This window comes from Salvelinus namaycush, chromosome 19, assembly GCF_016432855.1.
Source record: "Salvelinus namaycush isolate Seneca chromosome 19, SaNama_1.0, whole genome shotgun sequence".
Classification (NCBI taxonomy): domain Eukaryota; kingdom Metazoa; phylum Chordata; class Actinopteri; order Salmoniformes; family Salmonidae; genus Salvelinus; species Salvelinus namaycush.
In genome coordinates, this window is record NC_052325.1 from 37,652,565 (window position 1) to 37,673,642 (window position 21,078).

The window sequence follows — 21,078 nt, forward strand, 5'->3', positions numbered from 1 at the left end:
TCCTTTCCTGTTGACCAGGCCTTCTGAAGCTTGTCCCCATGTCCCTATGTGTGACTTTCCTATCATCACATCCTACGTCACGTACGCCCACCAGCACCAACGCTTGACTGGCCTGTACAGAGCCCTGACATCAACCCCATCAAACACCTTGGGATGAATTGGAATGCTGACTTCGAGCCAGGCCTAATTGCCCAACATCAGTGCACAACCTCACTATTGCTCTTATGGCTGAATGGAAGCAAGTCCAACATCTAGTGGAAAGCCTTCCCTGAAGAGTGGAGGCTGTTATAGCAGCTAAGGGGGGACCAACTCCATATTAAAGCCCATGATTTTGGATGAGCAGGTGTCTACATACTTTTGGCCTCCAATCCATGGACCTTGGGTCACGATCGGGGGCTATCCTGCTATTGCCAGCAGGAAGGCCAGCATAACCTTGGCATACGGCTGGAGGTTGGCTCTGCCAGCAGGCTCAGCACAACCACAGTTCATGGCCGGGGGCTGACCCTGCCCGGGAGGCCGATCCACGATCGGGGGCTGGCCTCCCCGACCTCCCCGATTGGTTCAACATAATTTCATTGAAATGAAGTGGAAACAACGTTGCCTCAACCAGTGTGTGCCCAGTGGGAAGAGTATGAAGAAAAAAGGTTCCTGACAAGTGAGTCACTGTGACAAAGATTCTGAATCATCACAGAGGTTCAAAACAGACTGGTTACTGAGCTTCTACTTTGGTCAAGGAGGGTTACAAGCACAGGGGTGAGACACGGTTGCTCTAAAAGGCCCAGGCACCTGCTTCTCGTTTTCTGTCTTCATCCTCATTTCAGTGAACACTGAGCAGACAAACAGCACCATGCTTAAGCACAGCACTGAAGGGAAGAACTCAAACATCAAAACCAATAAGTTCAATACAAACAGGACCTTAAACTACAGAACTATTGATGTGCAATAAACTCTGATTATGAGAATCAGGATGGTAAATGTTGAGTACTAAAGAATCTGTAGTGAGTGCTGCCCAAAACCTCTATGCTATCCTTTATGGAGAAGAGTAGTAGTGTTCCCATGTGTTTGATGCCATTCCATGTACTCCATTCCGGCCATTATTATGAGCCGTCCTCCCCTCAGCAACCTCTACTGCAACACACACTCACATACAATCACTGTATATCGCTTACTTACTTTATCATGTTCTCCTTATTTCTATTTCTGGTGTGTTTTTGTTCTACTTTATTTTATAGTACTACTGATATTGATTACTGCATTGTTGAGAAAGAGCTTGCAAGAAAGGTATTTCACTGTACTTGCGCACATGACAATTTAACTTTAATATTTAAACAAAATAATCTCTTGAACGGTAAGACTACACTGTGAAGTTCCACCATTCCACAATCTGAAAGTGATGAATCATGCATTCCCAGTGGGTATCTGTTGCCTTAAATTGCTTCTGACAGTACTTACGTTTTCCGTGCCAAGTATTTGCACCCTGTGCCTTGTTAGCTGGCCTCCCGAGGAAAAACAGATGTTGAGACAATGGACAAATCTATTCCAGGGGCACTCTCGTGGCACACAGCCAAGACTCACCTCTCACCTCTTCACACAGGGCCAAGCAGAGGAGAGTAGTAGTAGGGGTGATGACTGCTCATCTTTCACTTTCACTCCAGATTACTGTATGATGACTGTCCTGGCTGAAAACAACTTGTCTGTCTCTTGCCGTTTGTTGAGTCTCAAACCGCAACGTATCAATAACCAAATGATTTGGTATGAAACACATTTGAAACTAAAAAGCAACTTAAATGTAGGAAACGTAGTGAAACGACTGATTAACCATGTTTTATAGGTATACATTGTTTTTTTCTAGACGTATGCTTATTTCAAAGAATAAACTCAAACTTAGTATATCCTTAGTAAAACATTAAGTTGTAACGAGACAGATCAGCTTCAATGCTACTACTTTAACTGCATGGGAGCAGCTCATTCTGGCCATGGACTATTAGGTTGTTGCTGGCTGAGTGCAATGAGACTATGGAGATCCTTAATGGGCTGTGACAGGCAGTCCCCATCGGTCCAGCCTGGGAATGGAGCGTTGTGTCCCTGGAAACAATGGGCAGATATATCCCCCTCATTATGTGAGGAGGAGAGATCCCAACAGACTGGCTCTGCCAGAATGACTAAGAAAACTCAAACTGACCATGTCCACCACAACAGATGGCCAGGTCAGAGGTAACCTGGAAACAGAGGGTCATGTCTATGGTTTATTCAATCTCAGCAGCTATTTTACTGTTAGCTTATTTGTAGAAATGTTTACTTTTATTTACGATGTAACCATATACCTTTTGACATTTTCAATGCAAAGTTCACTCTGGCCTGGACAAATTGGACATCATCTGAGTAGGTGAATTTGAAGAGAAAGGGTAAAGTAGACAAATTGATTGATCGGGTCATTCAGTGGATGTGAGATTCCTCTTTTCGTTTTGTAATTCAAAAGGTCCCTGCACACTGATAAAAGTTGTTGGAATCAACCATTCCAAAAAAAGAACAAAAGAGAAAGCGAGACCTAAATTAGAATTAATTCAGATTGTTGTCCATTGTGTGGGGGCCTGTTGGTACTGGTGTAGTGACCTGTGTACTAACCCCTGCCCATCCCTGCACCCATCCTACCCCGAGTCCTGTGCAAGATCTGACAAAAAGCATGTGTACTGACGACTGTTCAGTGCTTAATTTGAGCCCGATCTGGCACCTCTTTCCAGGGTTGCCAGGTGTAATTTGTAGCCCAATGAACTCTCAAAACTCACCCAATAGGCCTGAAAACTAGCCAATTATTTTTTTCCTACAGCAAGAGGAGTTGCCACATTTATACGAACCATTCTTCCATAACGTTATCGAGCAAATTAAGGAATATCGACATAACTTGTAACTACGTTAGAAGCAACATGCAGTTTTCATTGAAATAATAATTATTGCAAACTATGACATAATAAACTAACTTGAATATTTGTTTTATTGAACCTTTAACTAGGCAAGTCAGTTAAGAACAAATTCTTATTTACAATGACTGCCTACCCCAGCAACACTGTGCCAATTGTGCACAGCCCTACGGGACTCCCAATCACAGCTGGATGTGAACCAAGGACTGTAGTGACACCTCTTGCACTGTGATGCAGTGCCTTAGACCCCTGCGCCACTCGGGAGCCCTATGGGACTCCCAATCACGGCCGGTTATGATACAGCCCAGGATCGAACCAGGGTCTGTAGTGACGTCTCTACCCCTGCACCACTCGCAAGCCACCAGTATGTTACAAGAGAAAATATAATTTTCCATCATTGAACTCGCCAGATCCTTTTCCATCAATGGATGTCGATTTGACTCGTTTGACTACTATGATGAAACAATAAGGCACGAGGGGGTTAAATAGCTAAACAGCTAAGTTAAATATCCTACCTACAACTGGTAAAAAGTTGTCAGGACGTGTGCGTGTACTGCTTAGTCTCCTGTCACTCACCTGACAGTGCTCTCTCAGCACACACACCACTCACTCACTCACTCACTCAGCAACAGCCTGCCGCACTGCCTGATAGTCAGCAGCAGCAGGTCACAGTGAAATATATGTTTGATTTTTTAAGAGAAATGCCATGGCGGCTGCGATACAACTTAGAAGTAGCCCAAAAATCTGCAACCTGTGAACAATACATTTTCACCCAGGATCGTTTTCAAAGTACCCCAATTTTCAGAAAAAATGTGAACATGGCAACCTTGTTTCCCCGGCACCTCTCCGTTTTGGACTGCTTCGTTCTGGAACCTATTTGACATCCAGTACATCTCGTGGCATGAAAAATAATTGTCACTTTTGCTGTACAAAAATTATACTAAAAGCGATTAAAGTTCATTTGAGTTGAGAGAGGGAGATATAAACTTGTGGTACGTTTACACATCATTGGGTGAGTCAGTGAAAATAGAAAGCTTTTTTAGGACTACCTTCTTTTTTTCTCTCATTCTTCTATAATATAATGGCGGTCTGCAAACAAACGTTAAAGGTGCATGCCGCCACCTACTGTGCTGGAGTGTGTGGTCAATCTCAGTTTACAAAATGTCTAAATCCTACCTAACTCACTCACTACTTCTGAGAAAATATAAAAGAGCCCTACTAACTTCTAATAGACCTTCCCCCATCCCCCAAATCCCTTCCAAACCCCCCATCCCCGTCCAACTTCAATGACCCTACACTTCAATCTTTCCCTCTCGTCAACATACTTACAATATAACAACACAAGCTCCACCGTTTCATCGACCATACACTCCAGACACAAACCATTCACATGCTTGCCAACCAGATGCAATGACGAGTTCAATGTCCTAAGTCATTGCCTTCTCATATTGTAGCCTACAATATTTCTCCACATGCCCAGGCCTAGGCCACGTGTCCAACTCATTCTGCAGAGGGCCGAGTGACTGCTGGTTTTCGCTCCTTCCTTATACATGACTGACGATTTAAGGTTACTAATTAGTAAGGAACTCCCATCACCTGGTTGTCTAGGTCTTAATTGAAAGGAAAAACTAAAAGCCAGCAGACACTCGGCCCTCCATGGAATTTGTTTGACACCTCTGGCCTAGGCTATGGATTCAAGACAAGGTCGTTTTATTTGATCTCAGATTATCTGTTTAACAGTGCCAAAGTAGTTTTGGTTTTTCCCCTAGCACTACACAGCTGATTCAAATAATCAAAGCTTGATGATAAGTGCAAAAACCAAAACGCCCACCCCATGGACCGATTTCAGAAAACCCTGCACTATGCAAATGTGCATTCCTTAACCACTGAGACGTGGTTAAAGAAGAGTGTTTGGAATACTGATGTTAACCTTTCTGGTTATAACCTTTTTCGGCAAGACAGATGTTCCAAAGGTGGGGGAGTGACAATCGTTACCAAGGATCACCTTCAATGCTCGTTTGTCTCCACCAAGTCTGTCCCCAAACAATTTGATTTGCTGGTTTTAAGTATTAAACTTTCAAATAGCACTTTGTTGACTGTTTCTGGGTGCTATCGTACTCCATCAGCACCAGCATGTACTCTACCTGCCCTAAGCTCTCTCCTGGCCCCTTACACTAAGTCTGAATTTGTCCTGCTAGGTGACCTAAAGTGGGACATGCTTAAACCACCTGATCAAGTCCTAAAGCAACGGGACTCCCTAAATCTTTCACAGATTATTACCAATTCCACAAGGTATGACTCCAAACACCAAGAAAAGGCTACTCTTCTTGATGTTATTCTCACAAATAATCCTGATAGGAATCAGTCTGGGGTTTTCTGTAATGACCTTAGTGATCACTGTTTTACAGCCTGTGTTCATAATGGCTACTCAGTGAAACGACCTGTCCTGATTTGTCATAGACGTTGCTAAAAAACTTGAATGAGCAAGCCTTCCTTCATGACCTGGCCTCTGTAAATTGGTATATAATCAGCTTAATCCCCTCTGTTGAAGACGTTGGACCTTCTTTTTTATATTTTCAGTGGTATTGTTAACAAACACGCCCCCATACAGAAAATGAGAATTAAAAACAGATTCAGCCCCTGGTTCCACCATGATCTTGCATAGTTACTCCACCTCAAGAATTGCATTTGGCGAAAGGCTCGGCACACACATGCTCAGGCTGACTGGCTCTCATTCAGGCAAATGAGAAATAAGTGCACTCAGGCTATCCGGAAGGCCTAAGTTAGTTACTTTAAGGAGCAGTTCTCTCTCTGTGGGTCTAACACCAAGAAGTTCTGGAATACGGTTAAAGACCTGGAGAAAAACCCTCCTCACAGCTGCCCATGTCGCTTAAATGATGTGGTTGTTACTGACAAGAACCACATAGCTGAGCTCTTTAATCACCACTTCATTAAGTCAGGATTCCTATTTGACTCAGCCATGCCTCCTTGCCCGTCCAACATTTCCTCATCTCCCACCCCTTTTAATGCGACTATCCACGATGCTTTTCCCCCTGCCCCGCTACAAAGTTTCTCCCTGCAGGCAGTCACTGAGTCTGAGGTGCTAGAAGAGTTCCTGAAACTTGACCCCAAAAAAACATCTGGGTTAGATAGACCCTTTCTTCATTAAGGTTGCTGCCCCTATCATCACCAAGCCTATCTCCAACCTTTTTAACCTGTCTCTCCTTTCTGGGGAAGTTCCCATTGCTTGGAAGGAAGCCACGATTTGTCCTTTATTTAAATGGGGAGATCAAGCTGATCCTAACTGTTATAGGCCTATTTCTATTTTGCCCTGTTTATTAAAAGTGTTGGAAAGACCTGTCAATAATCAACTGACTGGCTTTCTTGATGTCTATAGTATTCTCTCTGGTATGTAATCTGGTTTCCGCTCAGGTTATGTATGTGTCACTGCAACCTTAAAGGTCCTCAGTGATGTCACCATTGCCCTTGATTCTAAGCAATGTCGTGCTGCTATTTTTATTGACTTGGCCAAAGCCTTTGATACGGTAGACTATTCCATTCTTGTGGCCCAGCTAAGGAATACTGGTGTCTCTGAGGGGTCTTTGGCCTGGTTTGCTAACTACCTCTCTCAAAGAGTGCAGTGTATAAAGTCAGAAAATCTGCTGTCTCAACCACTGCCTGTCACCAAGGGAGTACCCCAAGGCTCAATCCTAGGCTCTTCTCAATTTACATCAACAACATAGCTCAGACAGTAGGAAGCTCTCTCATCCATTTATATGCAGATGATACAGTCTTATACTCAGCTGGCCCCTCTCTGGATTTTGTGTTAAATGCTCTACAACAAAGCTTTCTTAGTGTCCAACAAGCTTTCTCTACCATTAACCTTGTTCTGAACAACTCCAAAACAAAGGTAATGTGGTTTGGTAAGAAGAAGGCCCCTCTCCCCACAGGTGTGATTACTACTTCTGAGGGTTTAGAGCTTGAGTTAGTCACCTCATACAATTACTTGGGAGTATGCCTAGACAGTACACTGTCCTTCTCTCAGCACATATCAAAGCTGCAGGCTAAAGTTAAATCTAGACTTGGTTTCCTCTATCGTAACGCTCCTCTTTCACCCCAGCTGCCAAACTAACCCTGATTCAGATGACCATCCTTCCCATATAGATTACAGAGACAAAATGTATAGATCAGCAGGTAAGGGTGCTCTCGAGCGGCAAGATGGTCTTTACCATTCGGCCATCAGATTTGCCACCAATGCTCCTTATAGGAGGCATCACTGCACTCTATACTCCTCTGTAAATTGGTCATCTCTGTATACCCGTCACAAGACCCAATGGTTGATGCTTATTTATAAAACCCTCTTAGGCCTCACTCCCCCATATCTGAGATATCTACTGCAGCCCTCATCCTCCACATACAATACCCGTTCTTCCAGTCACATTATGTTACAGGTCCCCAAAGTGGTAGGACATCATTGTAAATAAGAATTTGTTCTTAACTGACTTGCCGAGTTAAATAAATAATAAAAATGTGACGATATTCAAATCAAATCAAACTGTATTTGTCACATGCGCCGAATACAACAAGTGTAGACCTTACCGTGAAATGCTTACTTACAAGCCTTTAACCAACAGTGCAGTTCAAGAAGGGTTAAGAAAATATTTACCAAATTAACTAAAGTAAAAAATACAAAATAATAAAAAGTAACACAATAACGAGGCTATATACAGGTAAAGAGTCAATGTGCGGGAGTACCGGTTAGTCGAGGTAATTTGTACATGTAGGTAGGGGTGAAGTGACTATGCATAGATAATAAACAGCAAGTAGCAGCAGTGTACAAAACGAATGGAGGGGGGGGGGGGGTCAATGTAATAGTCTGGTGGCCATTTGATCAACTGTTCAGCAGTCTTATGGCTTGGGGGTAGAAGCTGTTAAGGAGCCTTTTGGTCCTAGACTTGGCGCTCTGGTACCGCTTGCCGTGCGGTTGCAGAGAAAACAGTCTATGACTCGGGTGATTGGAGTCTCTGACAATTTTATGGGCTTTCCTCTGACACCGCCTATTATATAGGTCCTGGATTGCAGGAAGCTTGGCCCCATTGATGTACTGGGCCGTACGCACTACCCTCTGTAGCGCCTTACGGTCAGATGCCGAGCAGTTGCCATACCAGGCGGTGATGCAACCGGTCAGGACTATCTCGATGGTGCAGCTATAGAACTTTTTGAGGATCTGGGGACCCATGCTAAATATTTTCAGTCTCCTGAGGGGGAAAAGGTTTTGTCGTGTTCTCTTCACGACTGTCTTGGTGTGTTTGGACGATGATAGTTCGTTGGAGATGTGGACACCAGGGAACTTGATTCTCTCAACCCGCTCCACTACAGCCCCGTTGATGTTAATGGAGGCCTGTTCGGCCCGCCTTTTCCTGTAGTCCACGATCAGCTCCTTAGTCTTGCTCACATTGAGGGAGAGGTTGTTGTCCTGGCACCACACTGCCAGTTCTCTGACCTCCTTATAGGCTGTCTCATTGTTGTTGGTGATCAGGCCTACCACTGTTGTGTCGTCAGCAAACTTAATGATGGTGTTGGAGTCGTGTTTGGCCCCACAGTCGTGGGTGAACCGGGAGTACAGGAGGGAACTAAGTACACATCCCTGAGGGGCCCCAGTATTGTGGATCAGCGTGGCAGACGTGTTGTTGCCTACCCTTACCCTTACCCTTACCTGGGGGCGGCCCGTCAGGAAGACCAGGATCCAGTTGCAGGGGAGGTGTTTAGTCCCAGGGTCCTTAGCTTAGTGATGAGCTTCGTGTGCACTATGGTGTTGAACGCTGAGTTGTAGTCAATGAACAGCATTCTCACATAGGTGGTCCTTTTGTCCAGGTGGGAAAGGGCAGTGTGGAGTGAGATTGAGATTGCGTCATCTGTAGATCTGTTGGGGCGGTATGCAAATTGGAGTGGGTCTAGGGTATCCAGGAGGATGCTGTTGATGTGAGCCATGACCAGCCTTTCAAAGCACTTCATGGCTAACGACGTGAGTGCTACGACGTGGTAATCATTTAGGCAGGTTACCTTCGCTTCCTTGGGCACATGGATTATGGTGGTCCACTTGAAACATGTAGGTATTACAGACTCAGAGGTTGAAAATGCCAGTGAAGTCCCTTGCCAGTTGGTCCGTGCATGCTTTGAGTACACGTCCTCGTAATCCATCTGGCCCTGCGGCTTTGTGAATGTTGACCTGTTTAAAGTTCTTGCTCACATTGGCTACCGAGAGCGTTATCGCACAGTCATCCAGAACAGCTGGTGCTCTTGTGCATGCTTCAGTGTTGCTTGCCTCAAAGCGAGCATAAAAATAATTTAGCTCGTTTGGTAGGCTTGCGTCACTGGGCAGCTCGCATCTGGGTTTCCCTTTGTAGTCTGTAATAGTTTTCATGCAATGCTTTATTATAAACATTTTTGTATTTTTTTTTTCTTATGCTTTCCGGTACCTCGGAGATCCCCAGGTCACCCCCTTCTCGTGCTCACTTTTTGTTTTCCCTCCCGATTTACAAATTAAGAACTGCAACTGTTGCTGTATGCTCCAGGGTTTCATTTCTTCACAAGCATATCTCCATGTTACTGTGGTAAGGGCAACAAGAGAAGGAGTCTCAATACAGTTTCTACTGAACCTCATATAATATACTGTACATAGCCATAACCTTACTTTTATGATCATATCCACATAGTCTCATATCAACTTGAAATGCTGTGATACATGGGGTGTTCTTTATATCAAGGGCATTTGGAATATGTATGACTGCCTGTCTACAATAAAACAGAAGACATTATTTCAAGAATCTGTTGGCTAAATGAGATGATACTGACCCCTAGAGGGCATATTTGGGCCACTCTGAACAACCAAAATAATGCATAAAAATGATTGACAATATTATTTGTTGTCTTATTGCTGTCTTAATGTCCTCATGCATCAGTTCTCAGATAGGAAGTAAATGGTATAGCAATATGAGTTGCTTGCCAGGTGTTGTTGTCTTTGAAAGGACATATAGGCCTATATGTAATCAACCAAGATGATTTCGTAATAGAGATGTGGAGTGCCCTCTTCAAAAGAACAGAATGATTTGAAGAGTTTCATTCCAAAACGCTATATACAGTGGGGCAAAAAAGTATTTAGTCAGCCACCAATTGTGCAAGTTCTCCCACTTAAAAAGATGAGAGAGGCCTGTAATTTTCATCATAGGTACACTTCAACTATGACAGACAAAATGAGAAAATAAAATCCAGAAAATCACATTGTAGGATTTTTAATGAATTTATTTGCAAATTATGGTGGAAAATAAGTATTTGGTCAATAACAAAAGTTTCTCAATACTTTGTTATATACCCTTTGTTGGCAATGACAGAGGTCAAACGTTTTCTGCAAGTCTTCACAAGGTTTTCACACACTGTTGCTGGTATTTTGGCCCATTCCTCCATGCAGATCTCCTCTAGAGCAGTGATGTTTTGGGGCTGTTGCTGGGCAACACGGACTTTCAACTCCCTCCAAAGATTTTCTATGGGGTTGAGATCTGGAGACTGGCTAGGCCACTCCAGGACCTTGAAATGCTTCTTATGAAGCCACTCCTTCGTTGCCCGGGTGGTGTGTTTGGGATCATTGTCATGCTGAAAGACCCAGCCACGTTTCATCTTCAATGCCCTTGCTGATGGAAGGAGGTTTTCACTCAAAATCTCACGATACATGGCCCCATTCATTCTTTCCTTTACACGGATCAGTCGTCCTGCAGAAAAACAGCCCCAAAGCATGATGTTTCCACCCCCATGCTTCACAGTAGGTATGGTGTTCTTTGGATGCAACTCAGCATTCTTTGTCCTCCAAACATGACGAGTTGAGTTTACCAAAAAGTTATATTTTGGTTTCATCTGACCATATGTGTAACGGCAGCCTTCCTCCTCTTCACGAGAAGAGGAGGTGTAGCAGGGATTGGACCAACACGCAGCGTAGCCAGTGCTCAACATGTTTAATTAAACGATAAACAGTGAACACTTACAAATACAAAATAACAAAATGTGGCAAACCGATACAGCCCTATCTGGTGCAGAGAAAACACAAAGACAGGAAACAACCACCCACAAACCCCAACACAAAACAAGCCACCTATATATGATTCCCAATCAGAGACAACACAAAACACCTGCCTCTGATTGAGAAGCATATTAGGCCAAACATAGAAACAGACAAACTAGACACACAATATAGAATGCCCACCCAGCTCACGTCCTGACCAACACTAAAACAAGCAAAACACACAAGAACTATGGTCAGAACGTGACAATATGACATTCTCCCAATCTTCTTCTGGATCATCCAAATGCTCTCTAGCAAACTTCAGATGGGCCTGGACATGTACTGGCTTAAGCAGGGGGACACGTCTGGCACTGCAGGATTTGAGTCCCTGGCGGTGTAGTGTGTTACTGATGGTAGGCTTTGTTACTTTGGTCCCAGCTCTCTGCAGGTCATTCACTAGGTCCCCCCGTGTGGTTCTGGGATTTTTGCTCACCGTTCTTGTAATCATTTTGACCCCACGGGGTGAGATCTTGCGTGGAGCCCCAGATCGAGGGAGATTATCAGTGGTCTTGTATGTCTTCCATTTCCTAATAATTGCTCCCACAGTTGATTTCTTCAAACCAAGCTGCTTACCTATTGCAGATTCAGTCTTCCCAGCCTGGTGCAGGTCTACAATTTTGTTTCTGGTGTCCTTTGACAGCTCTTTGGTCTTGGCCATAGTGGAGTTTGGAGTGTGACTGTTTGAAGTTGTGGACAGGTGTCTTTTATACTGATAACAAGTTCAAACAGGTGCCATTAATACAGGTAACGAGTGGAAGACAGAGGAGCCTCTTAAAGAAGAAGTTACAGGTCTGTGAGAGCCAGAAATCTTGCTTGTTTGTAGGTGACCAAATACTTATTTTCCACCATAATTTGCAAATAAATTCATTAAAAATCCTACAATGTGATTTTCTGGATTTTTTTTCTCATTTTGTCTGTCATAGTTGAAGTGTACCTATGATAAAAATTACAGGCCTCTCTCATCTTTTTAAGTGGGAGAACTTGCACAATTGGTGGCTGACTAAATACTTTTTTGCCCCACTGTATACATTTTCAGAAATGTTGGTCAATTAGCTTTTGTTGTTTAAAGAAATTATGAAAGAGATTAGTGTGTTTTCTCTCTATCTAATTATGGCATGGGATTGTTCAATGACATGTATGTATTTGTTTAAAATCCATCACTTGGTGGTTTCATTTCAGAGAGATAAATAATCATGTTTTTTTGCAAAATGCTATATATCCACCTCACTCTCAGAGAAATAAGTAGACCTGCTAGGTTTAACACAGTCAAATGCAACAAATAACTACTTTTTTTTAATAAACAAATGATAGATCTGTGACATCAATATTTAAAAAATGTTTAAAATAATAATTCAATACAGTAATATGTATTTCCCCTAAGTGGATAAAAAGACGAGAAGTCTCTATCTGGTTCCGTTTCAGAGATATTCATGGTTCTGTATAGAAGAACCGGTCGCCAGAGGGTTGTGGCCCAAACCGGAATGAGAAACCAGGAGTTTCCTACCACATCAACTCTAGGGTGGAACCAGGTCATTGCTATAAATGAGAATGTGTTCTCAATCAACTTACCTGGTAAAATAAGGGTTAAATAAATAAAACAACTCCAGCTAAACAATGGATATACAGCGTTTTGCAACAAAACAATTATTTCATACACATCTAAAATCTATGAATAAAACATTTGCAATCTTTTACACACACATGAACGTACCCATAAGAAATCATTTCTGATAAAAAACGTTCTTTTTTTTATATAGCGTTTTGGAAATAAACTCTTAATTTATACTGTACCACCCACCCACTATATTACTGTGGTATATTTCTTATACCACGATGAAGGTGACTGCAGTTGTAGCAACAGATCACAATGTTTATGATTGTCTCAATGTCACTCATGATCATGTCACGCTGCCTGGTGAAAGTGTATAAATAGTATAAATAGTCTTCTCACGGGGGTAGAAGATATGTTCATGTACATTTTAGAGGACAGAATAGGTGTCACTTCAAATAGAGGAAAAGGCTGATACTTCAGTCATGTTCTCTGGGAAAACAAGACATGTTTATTTTTTACATTGCTGAGATGTGTTTACAGAGCTAAAATAGCTTACGCATTCAATAAAATTTGACTGAAGAATCCAAAAAAATCAATGAAGTGCAGTAAATGTCTGTGGGCCATCAGGGTGAACATGCTGCCATCTTGTAGTGGAAAAGGACCTGCAAGTGCCGCAAGAAATGTTGACCAAGATGGGGATAGAAACTTGCTTGAGACAAACCAGCTGCTTCTGCGATGTGGTATCCCCCAACATCCTTGTCTCTTCTACCGTTCTTCTCCGTGTAGGTAACTCGCCTCCATGTTCTAGTAGGCCTATAGGGTTCGAAGTGGGTGCCGTTTTTTGGAGGTCGCTAAACTGGTAGTTCAGTCGGCCTACACTAGCCCACTTAATCACTTAATCTATAAATTATCTCAGGCATCCCCGTTTCAACGAGAAAATCATCACAATCTATATTCTGCCACCACACGAGGACGCTAGCCTACCATGACCGTCTCCCAGAGAGCTACAGGCAGTAGTAGTATATGTCAATCATAACCTTTTCATTGCAGTGACGTTTAGGCATACACCTCAATCTGGTGAGTAGTAGCCTAAAATGTTAAGAAGGCTGTGTGTGTGTTGGTCTTTTTTTTGCATGTTTCTTTTTGGGCGCAGACAGGTGGCGCACAGATGCCATGATGTCCTATACTTATCGTTGAAATATGATCCTGTAAAATAAAACGTTTGTCTTTGAAATATTTTAAAACAAATATAATCTTGAACCATATAAATTGAATTCGAACTCCCTTCGGGTCTAATGCGTAAAGTGTGCGGTCATATTAGTAGACGCAAAATGTACATTTACGCACGTATCTCATGTTCGGAATTAACAGAAGCTGTTTGGACTTCCAGAAGGTTTTTCAAAGAGCAGGTCTCTATAACAGATAAATAACTGCTAAATGTTATATTTGACAAACATTTGTTATCCCATGTTCTATAGCCTATGCTTTAGAAGTTTAGTTTACGATATATTGTTAAATATTTTTTACGTTTGTCAATCGGTGCAAGGCAAACAAGCGGGATAAGTAAATAGTGGAGTCTGACAATCTGTGGAGTTGTCAGACATGCACACAGTACTCATTGGCTGCCTCGGAAATACCAGCTCTGCCTCCCACGTGATACTGGATAAATGCCCGCCCGCTAGCATCCTATAGCAGACAATCACAGACCACTGAGAGAGGGACACACCTTCGTCGTTTTTAGGTAAAGTTCATGGGGATGCCATTTTACACTCAAAACTAATTTAATCTACGAGATTTAAGCATTCTTTGCAAATTGACGTGTTCAATTGCATTGCTTCAACCACATATACTTGCGCGACTTTGCCGATAAAATGACTGGAGTTTTTGACAGTCTAAATACAGATATGCATTCGAACCAGATTACCTCGAACAGTTACCACAGCTTGCACAAATCGCAGGAATCCCCGACTCTACCAGTATCGACGGCGACGGACAGCAGCTTTTACAATAGCCAACAGCCTGGACACTGCGCAGGGTCTCCATATGGCCAACTCGGGACTTACCAGTACCACAGCAGTGGTATGAGCAGCTTTCAATACAATAACAAATCATACGATCTTGGTTTCAACTCCTCTTACGGCTCCTATGGTTCGAGTTCTTCACCGACTCCAACGGATGCAGGTAAATAAAATCGCAATGTTTTCCTATTCGTATTCTATTACATGTAAATTCTACTAAGATCAAAAATGGTATGCATTTTTAATAATTGTTCTTACATGTATTTCTCAGAAAAAGAAGAAAGTGAACCTGAAATCCGAATGGTTAACGGAAAACCAAAGAAGGTCAGAAAACCTCGAACTATTTATTCAAGCTTCCAACTGGCCGCTCTTCAACGGAGATTCCAAAAGACACAGTACTTGGCTTTACCAGAGAGAGCCGAGCTAGCAGCCTCAATGGGCCTTACACAAACCCAGGTTAGTGCAACTCTGCAATGCATCCAGTTTCTGTCAAATCCCCTATCAATCTGTGAATATTATGGCTAGCTACTTATTTTATATAAGCATGACATTTAACTTTGGACTGCTATTTATATTTATCCAGCATTTGTTGTGTATAGTTTGGCTCTTGTTAGGATACGTTTTGAAATAAGCTGTAGGTTTAGAACAATAGTAACAGAGTTCCTTTTCAGGTGAAAATTTGGTTCCAGAACCGTCGCTCCAAGTTCAAGAAGTTGTGGAAAAGTGGCGAAATCCCCCCTGAGCAACATGTGGCCTCCATCGAGTCTCCCCAGTGTATCTCTCCACCCGCCAATGCCTGGGACTTTCCACAAAATCAAATAATGAACAATGTAAACTCCAGTTTACCTCAGAGCAGCAGCCCTCAAAATACGACTGCGCCTTCTTTCTTGGCAAACTATTCTTGGTACTCATCAACGAACTCTGCAACACATCTTCAGTCTGTCCCGCGTGTCCAGAACCACCACAACTCCGTCTTGAGCGCTGGGACAATATTTTAATACAATTGACTCTCGGAGAATACTGGTGAAACATTTAAAAAAAGTTAATGATACATTTTCACAGACCTCACAAAGCGAACTTTACGCGCAACGTTGGCCAACTTCATGTATAGGTGCCAGGGTAATTCAGAATGTCACCGTCCTCACACCGGCAAATGGCAGACTACAGATTTGTACAGTTATTTTTGTATTTATTTATTTTGTTTATTTTAATGGATAAAATGTATGAACCACTAATATCCAGAGCAATCACAGAGTACGTTGCTTTCTTTTAGCGCGGGCGTTACTTTTGCATCAGTGCAGGTAAAAAGTTGATTGCAGGATATAAACAACTGTCACATCTAGCACAATTTGCAACTGTATCGTGCCTTTTGAAAATGACCTCAGTTTTGTTGTATGATGAGATCAATGTTTTACATGCACCCAGATTTCTATAGGGCCTATTCTTTACTCTTGATTTATTTTGTAAGGTGTCAGAATTCGTCTTTGAGCATATTTCATAACATTTTTTTCATATTAAGTCCTGTCATTTTTTTCTTGTTGATATTAGGGCCAAATACCTTCTAATCCTTCGTAAGCTACTGATTGTCCCATATTCTAATGAACTTGTATAACATTTTGATGGTATATTGTCTTTAATTTATTTTTATGGTTAGCAGTGTTTCTTTTATAATGATATGATAAGGCGTTATTTAAATAAAATATGTTTTCTGTGTACATGGTGTTTTTCTCAATTTTAAGAACTGTGAAGAAATGTGTGTACTAAGTGAGAAGTGGATTTATTTTTGCATTGAAGCTTAGCCCGGTTCTTTACGTGTTTACAGCCTATCAATAAGCATACTTCAATGCTTTCTTATTTAGCCTACTGAGAGAAGAAACCTACTCCACCTCCATTCAATACCACGGCGCCAGAAGAGTTCTCCATCCGTCAAAGACATGTTCCTGACCCTTGTAAATCTTTCAACGTAGCTCACAAAATTTGATGAACGTCGCAGGTATGGGCTCGACAAGCTTTTTCAAAGACGTAGCTTAAGTCATAACCATATTAAAATACCACCATTTGGTTTTGCATTTGTATTCTTTATTAACTGCAAATTGTTTCGTCTTAACTCATGTTTTATAGACGCGTTAAATCTAGCTGGGTATGTTTCTGGGAACCTGATAGAGACAAGATGATTAACAGAGCCGAAACACAGTGCCGGGGGCGCAGAGAGAGCTGCAGTATTCAAAGGCACGCAACACGCCGTGGCATGCAAAAGGGAAGATGAGGGCGTATGACTGAGCTCAACCCCTCAGACTCTCTGGAGTCAGAGCGCCGCTCTCCAGACGTTTTATGAACTCAGTCCAATCAAAAAACTAGACCCAAGACCGCCTGAAGCTAAACAACATGGAAATATTTCTCACATCGTGTTCACTCACACAACATAAGGCCCTTCTCATCGGTTATCATGTGCGGCTCGACCTAGATTTTCCCATCGTAGACTAGGCTGGTAAACAATTTTTTTATTTTTTATATAAAATCGTATTCTTAGCTAAATGTTATCTACTTTATCTCAGCCAAGTTTTCAAATACATTGCAGATAGTAGGTCTTTGCTTTTATTTAACTGGGCAAGTCAGTTAAGAACAAACTCTTATTTACAATGACAGCCTACCGGGGAGCAGTTGGTTAACTGCCTTGTTCAGGGGCAGTTACCTTTTCGGCTCGGAGATTCGATCCAGCAACCTTCTGATTACTGACCCAACGCTCTAACCACTAGGCTACCTGCCGCTCCTATCCTCTGTATTTAAATGTGAGGATAAAATCTGGATTTTCTTAGACGCAAAATAAACATTTTATTACGTTTATTTATATTTAATTCACTCTGTTCTCTAAAGGGATGTAAAAGACATAGCTTTGAAGGCCTATCTATCCCAATGGACGAGCGTTTGCTAGGTTTGATCATCACGTCGCCCCGTTGCTTTTTATGGTTGAGTGATCATAAGCCACATAACGTGGAAGCGTTTTGCATAAGGATGTACCTTGTCAGTGATTGCCACATTACAAGATGGAACATTCTCCCTGGGGCTGTCGTTGCTTTATCTTGATATGAGGAGTCCCTCGGGATAGCAGGCCTACCACATGTTGAGTGGGCCTGTGCAACAAGAAACAAGATAGTACACATTTGATTGAAGACTGTGGTGAATATATAGATATATATATATATTGGATAAATAAATGCTTACATATGCTTAATAAGTGGTACTTTACGTTTAGTAAGATTTACTAATTTCGCATGTGATGAGCTAGTGCGTGCGTAATGTGCGTTGGCTTTGACGGTCTCCCGTTATAGACGTTTGGATGGAACAATAATCTCCATAAAAGACATGCACTAATTCACCTGCTTCAGAAAGGTCCTCAGAAGACATGCCCTTAGCTGTCATTGCAGCATTTTCTAGTCTTTGTCTACACACGAATAATAATGTTCACTTATGGAAGCATATGTAGCCATTACGCACGGGATCAATTAAAGAAACTCTGACAGATTAAACCACATTTTTCTCTGTCTATTTGGTGCTTGAAGTGCATATATGTCAAATAAAAATAAGTCTCGAGCAAACAATGGTTAATGACAATCACAATGATATGTATTTTTCTTATTGCGCCCTGCATCCATGTCTCATCCTCACCGATTAGAAATGTTGTGGCTTTATACTTCCGGAATCCTGTAGGCAACTTGAAAATGCCATACCCCCTATCCTAATTTATACCCTGATCTGTAATCACATCCACATTTGCTCTAGTTTGAGCATTCTGGCGCTTTCCGATCTGAAAGCCTGCAATTACTATATAATTCTTCGCAATTTTAGATGTCCTAATATGGGCTGTAATTTTTGCACAAAACAATTTCAGGCTATTTCAAGCATCAACATTGTCAAAGTTGTATGTACATAATAAATTGGAATATGAATGCATAGGTTTTAGCATACCATCTTGACTCGACGATAATTATATCCGTGTGGAGCCTACGCAGAATTAGCCTGAATTGCATGGTAACTGCTGCTTTACATTTTTAAAAATTACTCATAATTTTCCCAAAGATTACCAAGATCTCGAGTGCACAATGTCATCAGCGTAATGAGGAGTAAACATTTATGCTAATAATCTACAATTTTTTCCATCAGCTATAAAAAGGGGAAATAAAGCAGAAATGTTCAGTCATATTCCGAGCTGTGCTGTTATAGCACTTAACACTTCATGGGCAACAGTTTATGGGATTCAAGCGCTCAACATATGCCCATGCATCAAGATGCTACTCTCATTTATCTGCCTTTATCGAAATCAGGGAATCTTTGAATCCTGTCAAAAAGAGACTCTGCGGGCTTCCTTTTTAGAGATTAAGGTAAGTATATAGCCTATTGAGCGTTATTTTATATATTTTAAAATTTTATGTTCCATTTTTTTGCGGGGGGGGGGGGGTGGATAGCCTATTTAGTATTCACCAAGATCCCATTAGGCCTAATTGATTGTTTAATGCAGACATCACGATTAGGCTATAACAATCAAACGGATATATAGTTAGTAATTAATTGTAGGCCTATTCATTGAAATATTACAAATCTATTTTCAATTTAATTGGAGCATAGTTGTCATACATTTAATTTCTGGAAATGCCAAAATTATGCACGCATGTCAAATTGTAATGTGTTTCAAGTAGCCTATTCTAGACAACTTGAAAACATATAAATTACACAAATTTCAAACAATGTCATTATTTGTACATAATATACTATCTGTAACGAGTTATTTTATTGTCATACGCGTCTGTATACAATACTAATATAATATATGTCATTTAGCAGACGCGATTTACAGAATTGCGACTTATCCAAAGCGGCTTACAGATTTGCGTGCATACATTTTACGTTTGGGTTGTCCCGGGAATCGAACCCACTGGGTTTTTTTTATTATTAAAAACGTGTACAAAAAATGGGAGAAAAAAACAAGGATTCTCGATTAATCTTCCGGAGACAATACTCACCATGCTATGACTGATTCTATATTTACATCAGGAAATTGGTACTGTAGCCTATGGATTTGGAAGGGACCTGGCATAGAATAAGCCTCCTCTCTTTCTGTAATTTAGCCACTGCCTTCATTACTCTTAAATTGTGCTTTGCTAATTTTGAACCCTCTTCGCATAGACAATCCCGTGCTATACACCTGCAAGCAATTTGCCAGCCTTACATGTAAGGGAAAAGCGGAGAGACAGCAGCTCACCTATTTCGCGCAGCAAATTTCTTTTAGTGTCTCTTTTGTTAACGCTGAAATATTCCCCGTGCGAAAAAATTGCTCATAATTACCCCAGAGATGGGAAACTGCATTAGAATAAATAAGGGCAAATTACTGTAATTATGTTGGGTTTGATGGGCTCGGCTCGTAATCAAGGGGAGAATACAGTGAAATAGCACTGAACCTCTTGGACGTGCAGCTGCGCCTTTCGGAGGGAGAGCGAGAGTATATTTATGTTGCAGACGCCTCACTCTAACATTTTCAGGTTGATTATTTCCAGGCTATACTCCTCATCAAAAGTAGCCTATATAGGACTACTAATACCAAGCGAATGAGGAAAACATAAAGACTCATTTTTTTACACAGAGAAAAGAGTTAAAGGCACATAAAGGCTAGCCAATAATATCATTGATCATTAAAATTAAAATGATTTGCTATGCATAATAGGCCCAATTAGTTGATTTAACGATAACCTGGTGACAAAATAAAACCAAGACCAACACTTATTTTTGCTCCTTTACCTGAATAATAATAATAACAATAATAGCATACATGCCAAAGTTATAATAACATTAATGTGAACAGGTTGTTACCTTGCTCGTTGTATTGAACATAAATCAAACAATAAGTGAAGGCATGCAGATGGATGATCTGTCTATGCGTGAACTTTAAGGGCAATTTGTGGCGGTGAGTTAGCCACATTATTGCTGTGGTTTTCTCAAGGGATGGCTGGTGCCTTTTCTGCTCTGGCCGAGCCGGCCACACAAATTGTGTCACGTTTGACATCTTAATTACTTAACACTCACATTTTAATATTCATGGGGAACGCTCTATACACGCACTTATGGAAAATATTTTGTTTTGTCATTAACAACTTGAAGAACATAACACTCAGTTTTTTCTGAAGTATATATTTTATTTTGTAGATTTGAAATATAGGATATATAGGCCTTGTATTTATGAAATGCACGGGATGATATTGGCGGTCTATTGTCTCCGGTAGGCCTGTAGTGTTTTCACTCAATTGGTCCTTTCCTCAGCTCATCGGGTGCTTCAGAATTTTCTGTAAAAGCGCAGTTAAACCATCAAACCCAAACAAGAGCCCCTTTGAACTTTTCACTTTTACTTATCTACATTTAAACCCCACCCCCACCTCCTGTACCAACCAGTCTTTTTGCAGCACCTGCCTCTCGCCCAATTATTCACTT

General features: G+C 41.5%; 1 protein-coding gene across 1 annotated transcript; it reads left to right on the forward strand.

The window, feature by feature from the left end:
• Positions 1–14,332: 14,332 nt before the first annotated feature.
• On the forward strand, positions 14,333–15,831 carry LOC120063824 (homeobox protein Dlx2a-like). Its single transcript, XM_039014136.1, has 3 exons — positions 14,333–14,764; positions 14,873–15,057; positions 15,273–15,831. The coding sequence occupies exons 1-3, from the start codon at positions 14,455–14,457 to the stop codon at positions 15,597–15,599; spliced, it is 822 nt and encodes a 273-aa protein (XP_038870064.1). The 5' UTR covers positions 14,333–14,454; the 3' UTR covers positions 15,600–15,831.
• The last annotated feature ends 5,247 nt before the right edge of the window (positions 15,832–21,078 follow it).

Excerpts from the sequence above, each read along its gene's own strand:
- LOC120063824 (XM_039014136.1), top strand. The coding sequence starts at position 14,455 with ATGACTGGAGTTTTTGACAGTCTAAATACAGATATGCATTCGAACCAG. Across the intron at positions 14,765-14,872 it reads ACCGACTCCAACGGATGCAG|AAAAAGAAGAAAGTGAACCT; the intron begins GTAAATAAAATC and ends TGTATTTCTCAG. Across the intron at positions 15,058-15,272 it reads TGGGCCTTACACAAACCCAG|GTGAAAATTTGGTTCCAGAA; the intron begins GTTAGTGCAACT and ends GTTCCTTTTCAG.